At 38.3% G+C, this 8,192-nt stretch overlaps 1 protein-coding gene across 2 annotated transcripts in view; it reads right to left on the bottom strand.

Annotated features, from left to right (window-relative positions):
• Positions 1-8,192, bottom strand: part of LOC106522612 (absent in melanoma 1 protein) — a 53,128-nt gene that overhangs the window by 26,982 nt on the left and 17,954 nt on the right. For both annotated transcript variants that reach the window (XM_014015685.1, XM_014015684.1), the window contains 2 exons: positions 5,295-5,451; positions 3,522-3,661 (listed from right to left, as the gene is read on the bottom strand). In XM_014015685.1, coding sequence (XP_013871139.1) covers positions 3,522-3,661; positions 5,295-5,451 — 297 coding nt within the window. The remainder of the gene's footprint in view (positions 1-3,521; positions 3,662-5,294; positions 5,452-8,192) is intronic.

Genomic DNA, 8,192 nt, shown 5'->3' with positions numbered 1-8,192 from the left:
GGGTCCTCCGGAGGACCCGGCCTTTCGTTTTGGACACAGCCGTGGAGCACTCTGCCATGAGGAAGTTTGGCTCAAAGACACATTCCAGAGGAGGAGCTGGTCCCAAATAGCTGTTTCTGGTCCCCACCTGTCGTTTTGCTCCTCAGCATGGCTTTCTAAAAACGCTGCAGGATTTCTCAAACATGCATGAATGAGTCAAAGCAAGGCTTTGGGCATGTTTTTTTATGAGAGTATAACATTATAACATGATAAAAAACTCAAAAAAGTTGATTTTACACGATATTTCCCCTTTAAATTATGACTAATTACATCCCCTGCGGTGGTTTGAAAAAGAAAATATGCAGGTTTTTAAATATTCTAAAACAATAGAAGTCCTGATTCTTGAAATAGCTGCTTTACTGATGCTTGTTTTCTTACAGAGAAATAAAACGAATGTTTTCCTTTCACAGCATGGGAACGAATATTAGAAACTTTTTCCTTCACACAAAGTCAAGCTTTTTATTGGAGTTATTTTTAAACCTCTCCCAGAGATGAGTCATGAAACTATGTAGCAGAGAGCAAAATTAGTTTGTTTTAGACTAAATACCTCGGGAACTGCAGGCTCCAGTTCAAAGCATTTTTCTTCGCATTCCATTTTTGCTGGAACTGTACCCTCGTACTCACCGAGAGCACGAGATACGCCTCGTGCCACTTACAGCATGTGACCCCGCGACAGCAAACACCAACCCATCTCTCTCAGATAGCGCTGAGGGAGCGATAGCATGAGGTGAGGGCAACCTCGTTCTGTTAAATTATATACGAGCACAGAAGCCAGCGCGTAACAGCGCCCATACAGCCGAGGAGAAACATCTGGAACACAGCTGTCTCCTGCAGAAGCTGCGCCACAGCAGCAGAGCTGAGGCAGCTCTGTTCGCCTTTTTCTGCAGAACAAGCGCTGAGCTGGCACCTGACAGCGACCCGTGTCGTTTTCTTTTTTAATTATGTCAGGAGACGCTAAAACAGTCTGCAAAATGAGAAAGTTCCTACGTGCCAAGAGAGAAAACCACATCTGTGGGCATGCAGAGGTTTAACGTTATTCTTTACCGTCTGGGGCAGGGCATGACATTTCCTGAATGCTTCTCATGTGAAAATAAATAAATAAATATAATAATTAAAAAAACAGTCTATGCTGTGACAAGTTGATTCCTCTGTCTGTTTCTCACACTCCGTCTAGTCTCCACCTTTTCCCTTTTTCCACGTGCAGCAGCAGGATAGACATTCCTGAACGTGCAAATGATTGAGGATCAGACCAACGATAAACACAAAGGAGCAAAGAAAGGATTATTATCTCTCTCTTGTCGTTGCAGAAAAGATTTCCACCCTTCGCTGAACGTCCTGAAAACGTCCCGAGCAAACACCTAAAGCCATTATTGTTTTATGGCGCGGTGCAGTTCCACTTGACTTATTACTCATACTACCACGTAGCACTGCTTAGACAAACGTGACGACTTAAACACAAGGTTGAAAGTCATCAATTGGGTCTTTTAAAATGTGGCTTTGTGGAAAGGCTGTGACCAATCAAGGTGATGGACTTGGCAAAACGACGTTCACGACAAAACCTCTAGAATATGTCAGCATCAGATTGCATAGCATGGGGTGCCATTTGTAAAGTTACACAGTCAAAAATTACCACCAATATTTTTGTTTTATTTAGCCTTTTATAAGAAATATTTAACTTAAATATTTAGCTAGCTAGCCACCTAAATATTTAAATTAAATATTTAGGTAGCTAGCTAAATATTTAAGTTGCAACCTAAATGTTTAGCTCAAAACTAAATTTAGCTAGCTAGCTAAATATTTGTTAAATATTTAGGTGGCTAGCTAAATATTTAACTGGCTAGCTAAATATTCAAGTTGCAACCTAAATACTTAGGTAGCTAGCTAAATATTTAAGTTAAATATTTAGGTGGCTAGCTAAATATTTAAGTTGCAACCTAAATATTTAAGTTAAATATTTAGGTGGCTAGCTAAATATTTAACTTAAATACTTAGGTAGCTAGCTAAATATTTAAGTTAAATATTTAGGTGGCTAGCTAAATATTTAAGTTGCAACCTAAATATTTAAGTTAAATATTTAGGTGGCTAGCTAAATATTTAACTGGCTAGCTAAATATTCAAGTTGCAACCTAAATACTTAGGTAGCTAGCTAAATATTTAAGTTAAATATTTAGGTGGCTAGCTAAATATTTAAGTTGCAACCTAAATATTTAAGTTAAATATTTAGGTTTTAACTTGTGAAAAACTGACTTTGAAAAATTAATCTGTTCTTTTTTTCTTATAAAAGGCTAAATAAAACAAAAATATTGGTGGTAATTTTTGACTGTGTAACTGTACAAACGGCACCCCACAGTTGCAGAGGGTCACAGTCTTGTCTCTTGGGTTTTGAACATGTTTAATGTGTCTAAAACTCATCTCAGTTTTGTTGTGGGCATGTCCAGTGTGGATTGCAACAGCTGTATTTTAACACCTGCCCAATCTGCCTATCTTTATTTCAAAAGTGTACTCCAGATTAGCTGCGAAGGTGGGTACAACGTGGGCGATGAAATTCTGTGCACGGCTCGGAATCCAGTTTCGCAGGTAGTACACTCCAAAATAAACTGATTTTCAAAAGATTTGGTTGCGTAAAACGCAGCCGCACCCCTCGTTGTTCCCCGGGTCGTAAATACTCAGAACTCAATGTGGAGAAACTCAGATTCTATTTGAACTGACAAGCTAACGGCTTGTCCAAGCAGGACTGAGAGCAACGTGGATTCCTGCCAACCTGAAACAAATCTGGTCTGAAAAACTTCAAAGTACCTCTTGCAAATTCTTTTGACAGACATTTGCATTGCCTGCTAATTTCACAGTTATTTAGCAAAAATAATGATTTCCGCACTGGATGTGCTACAGCTGGCTGCTGCTGCTATTCTTTTTAGCRAATAACTGAACTTTTACATAATTAACAGTGAAATACAAAAATCCTGGTCTTAGCCCCTCTTGGACTACGTTAGCTCATCAGTTCAGTCAGAATTAATCTCCATTCATCCAAACTGAACCATCTGCAGCAGGTAAGATATTGCTTATGAGCTTTTCCAACATCTAAATTAAAGATAGCTTTCCTAAGTTAGGGGGATGTTTGTGTGCTCAAATACAGAGGAAAAAATAAAAACAGTTTATAATGAGCACTTTCAGTTTATAAAATCTTTGTGATTTATGCTCATGTTTTTGCAGCCAGTGCCCACAAATATGCAAACCTTGCACATTTTTGCAGGCAGAGCTCGAGTTCTCAGACAAGAGGAACGGTTTGCCCCAACGTTCAGATGTTGCTAAAACACAAACGATTGTCTAACAAGAGTTGAGTCTCACTATCAGACCACTTCAACAGACGTGATCCAAAAAGCAGCACGCTGAATCAATCTGAGGTTGAGCACGCAGTGGGAAAACAAAATCTCTCCAGTGTTTTATATTTCAAATAAAACTTCCCTAAAAGCATCCGTACTTACACCCCGGAGTGCACTTTGATGGAAGCCGTATTGAGTGGAATGCCAAATGWGCCTGTCTCTATGGTGTCATCATGGTAAGGTGTCACTCTGCCGCAGCCCTCCGGTTCAGCAAACAGATCAATGTGGGGAATGCTGTAATCCTGCAGAATAGGAAGGGGAGACATAAAAAAAMCCAGCTATAACTACACATGGGTTTTTACGATGTAAAAACAAGTGTGCATTGCAGCCTGGATTTGCCTAATGAATTTTGACCAAGTTCAAATGTGTTTTCTATACCAGCTTGTGCCTGTCACGTCAGCAGATGTTTAGAATTAAGGTAATTGTGTGACAATGAAGCGACTTTGAAGAGATTTTTTTCTTAGAGTCGCATTAACCGGGTTTTGAACCCCGACCTCCCACATGAAAGTCCATGACATAAACCATTAAACCAATGGAGCTGTGGCAGAAGGTGGTGGCAGGGGTTGGTTTGTATGAGTGCAGAAAGAGGCCACATTGCCAATTCAATTATTGACACAAAAATGCATAATATTACAACAATAGAGCAGTATTAAGACAATATATAGTAAAACATCAAAATACAATCATATTAGTATTGTAAACACTGAACTATTGAGATCAAATATAAAAAACTATGGTGCAGTACCAAGTTGAGTACAGCTGGGGGCAGTACTGGACCAATACAAGACTCCATTGACTGCCATTATAATTCATTAAACATTAATATTTCATAAACTATAAGTTTTACAGGCACCAAAAGACATAGCCATCATTTGGCACAGGAGCTTTACAGATATAAATTACAATGGCGGCTCTAGGACAAAGTATGCAGGAGGAGAAGCATGGCAAAGTTGAGATGACTTGGATGGGAAACGAATCACAATAGTGTGCATTGCATTGGCAATGCACACTGACTAGAGAAATTGCATTTCCTGCGAAAATGCTAGTGTGAATGCTTCATGCTGAAAACTTAAGCTGAAAGCTGCTGAAATTGAGCTGAAAATATTTTATAGGAAAGTGTTAATGTGAGCTCACTTTGAAAGAAAAAAGCCTTACTGCATAAAAACGGTAAAAAGGAGCACAAATCTAGTTGAAAACAGCTAAAAGCTAAGAGCTAAAATAGCTGAATAAAGCTGAAAACATCTGTAAGAAGCATAAATAGCACTAGGTAGCAGAAAAAAACACAAAAAAGTAGAAAAATCAGAAGAATAGCAGAAAGAATCAGAATTGTAGCTGAAATAGCAGAAAAAAGCTAAAACTAGCAAAAAGTAGCTAAAATTAGCACAAGAAAGTGGAAAAAAAAGCATAACCAGAACAAAATGTGTAAGGTGCTGTAAAGATTTAGAAACATTTCAAATTATTTTAAGGATGTTGAAAACAGCTCCATTAATTTTCAATGGTAAAAAAGTGGCTAAAAAACGTGAAATAGCTACAAAAGTACAAACAGCTGAAACACCAAAAGTCATGACACCCTTCATATGAATGAGCTGAATGTTTTGATATATGAATTGTTGAAATAGCGCAAAAATTGTGGAAAGAGTTAGATGCTGAAAAACGTACGGTAGAAAAYATGATCTCAGTGGTGTGAATGCTGTGAAGCGTCGCACTATTAGCAGAGGCTAACCCCAATCCTTCAATAATTCCCCCCAGTGAAAACAAGAGATTAGCTGAGTCATCGGCTTTTCTTTTCCAGAGTCCTGACTGGATTCCACGAAGCAATTTGAAGATTTGATGTGAGGTGAAGATGACGCTAAAGCTACAGCAGAGTGAACTCACCCGGACAGCGAGCCGAATGGAGCCGATGATCATAGGTGGAACGTTGGGCGGTTCGGTTTCCGGTCCTGGATCGGCCCACATGTTTTCCAGTTCGGTGCCTCCTTCCTCCAAGGCGATGATGCGGCCCTGAAAGCCGGGCTTCTCATAGAGCAACCAGCTGCAGTCCAGACACAGTTATGATCAGGTAGAAGAAACACACAAGTGAACTTAAAAAAATGAAGGAAATGTAGAATAAAAAATACATCTTTGTGTAATTTATCTGGATCTAAAAAGCAGAATGCTTTCACTAATTCTTTGTAAAAATGAAGTGCAAAAGAAATTTCATTACAGATAATTAAATTAGTTCCCATCAAATTTGTTTGGAAAAAAAGACCTCTCATTCTTTATATTTGAGATGAAAACACGGATGTTGCTTACATTGATGTGGCTGACAAAGGTCAAATCTGTTATTTTATTTTCTTATTTTTAATTTTGTCTTTATAGCTTACTTTTTATTGTACAGTGCCCATCCAGTGATATGGATAATAAAAAGAATTATCTTCTGGCCACAAGATCATTTTGAGATGCGCATGACACTGACATACAGTATTGTTTTTGTACGGTTTTATTGTTTTTTGGTCAACCTTAGCACGGAAACGGTTGCACCGATCAACATGAAATTTGGCGGGAATGTAGATGAGTCTGACCTACACTGAGTCAACCAACGGTTTCACAATAGACCCCATCTTTGAGGAGGGGGCTCCACCTGAAAAGGGGGTGTCTGGACATACATATTTGCTTATAACTCAAAAACTGTTCAACATAGGAGAATCAGATTTAAATTTTTTTAATTCTTTTTATTTTTATTTTCGTTTAGCTCTGTTGAAGGGCTATCCATCGGGTCCAAAAATGAGTGCCCCCAACACCCCTCTGAACCCCCACCTAAAATAATAAATCTGTTCTGGTGACTTCTGAGTTCTGGTGCATTGGTGCTTTACATCTGAGGGTCCTATATGCTACCACTATGCAGTATATAGTTATTATTATTATTATTATTATTATTATTATTATTATTATTATTATTATTATTATTATTTGGTGTATGTTAATATAAACATTTAATTTGTCATATTAGGCTATCTATGGGATATGAACACATTAGGCGTGCTGGGAAACACATAATTTTTCAACATATATATTAATAAGAAATACTTAATGCCTAATGTAAGGAAGTGAAGTATGTCATTCATTCCTTTATTAAAATAAAATTAATAAATTAAGTAATTCAGACTTTTCCATGTAAACAATCAAGACTTTCTGCATTGAAATGACTATGATAATTATCTCACGGCCACACATTATTAATCCTGTGGCTACAAGATAATATTTTTTTTACTATTGTTCTGTTTCTGACCTTATTTAACTTAAGACTAAATAACCACGTTTACATTTTTACTTGTTCTTCATTATTTCTAAAGGCAATCAGCTCCATAGAGATGCTAAAAAATATGTAACTTGCTTTTGTTAGGAGGTCATTATTGTAGTGAAAAGCAACAGCTTGAATGTAAAAGCCACCTCTATGGTGCACGGCAGGGGAAAAAAAAAATCACATTACTTTGTGCTTGTAGTTTGTACTTGTACAAAACCACATAAAAGCTACGTGTGCACACAAAAGCACATCTGCAAGTAAACAAGTAGATGAACTGAGCTTAAGATGAAATGATAGCTTTGTGCGTGCATCCCAGTTTTATATGTTCAGTGATGACGAAGGCAGGCTGAGGCGAAAACTTGTGGCTTCCATTAGCAACACTTGAGGATGATGAGTGATTTGAAAATGCTGAAGCTGAGAGAGCTACTTTGAAACTAGTGAGCAACTTTTTTACAAATGAGAGCTTGAAAAGAAGAAAAGCAAAGAAATGGAAACATGGCTGAAGGACACACAATAGTGGCTTTACTAGCCTAGTTACTACTATTACTGGCCTTGAAACACACTGTAGGAAAAGCTAATTTTCTACAAATACCTGTCAATCAACAGTGAAGGGCCAGTGGACTTGGAATTTCAAGTGCCTGTGACATGCTTATTCTTCACTTACACAAAATGAAAGAAAATATCCTAATATTAAAGAAATTTGACATCATTCACATGATTTGCACCCAGTTTGCCACAAAACGTGCRTATTTTTTGCTGAATTTGATGCAGTCCAAGTGAAACAGGAAGTGATGTCAAAGGGGAACTCTTTAAAAATTGGTAACTTCCTGGGTCTTTATAAGTCTGACTTTTCTTTATCTATCTGATAGTGACTCAAAATAATCTACAAAAACATCTGATTCTTTGCAGTCTGTTAGCCGTTGTAGCAACTTATTCAGGAATTCCCCTCTGACATCACTTCCTGTTTCTGCTCATGCAAATATCTCAACAAATGTTTATTTCAGTGTTGTGAATTTCGGTTTTCAATTCATCATTAATTTTATCATTCCAAATATGCACTCTAATATATCACTTAAATTTCATGTCACAGGTACTTTAAAGTGAATCTTACCCCCTCCCTCACGTGAAAAGATAACTCCGACCCAAGGCGAAATTTGAAAAATGCATCAAAGTGGGTAGGGGAGGGGGTGTGGGTAGGGGAGGGGGGGTTAGAGAGCGGAGGTGTGGCCAGGACGAGAGAACGTGACAGGCAGCTAGCATTAGCATAATTGATGCTACATGGAGAGTGATCACAGTATAGCAGATAGTTACATCTCTGAACGTCTGAGGTGGAGGATTTTCACCCCACACCAGCACCGGACAGAGGAGGTGGAGTTCAACCTCTGGACGTTTATCTGTATAAAGAACCCCTAAAAATCCATAAATTTTGCAAAATGTCCATACAACTCACACCCGCGGGGGGGGGGGGGGGGGGGGGGGGGGGGGGGGGG

The sequence above is a fragment of the Austrofundulus limnaeus genome, unplaced genomic scaffold (assembly GCF_001266775.1).
Source record: "Austrofundulus limnaeus strain Quisiro unplaced genomic scaffold, Austrofundulus_limnaeus-1.0 Scaffold133, whole genome shotgun sequence".
NCBI classification, from domain to species: Eukaryota; Metazoa; Chordata; class Actinopteri; order Cyprinodontiformes; family Rivulidae; genus Austrofundulus; species Austrofundulus limnaeus.
This window is presented reverse-complemented; position numbering and strand designations above follow the sequence as displayed.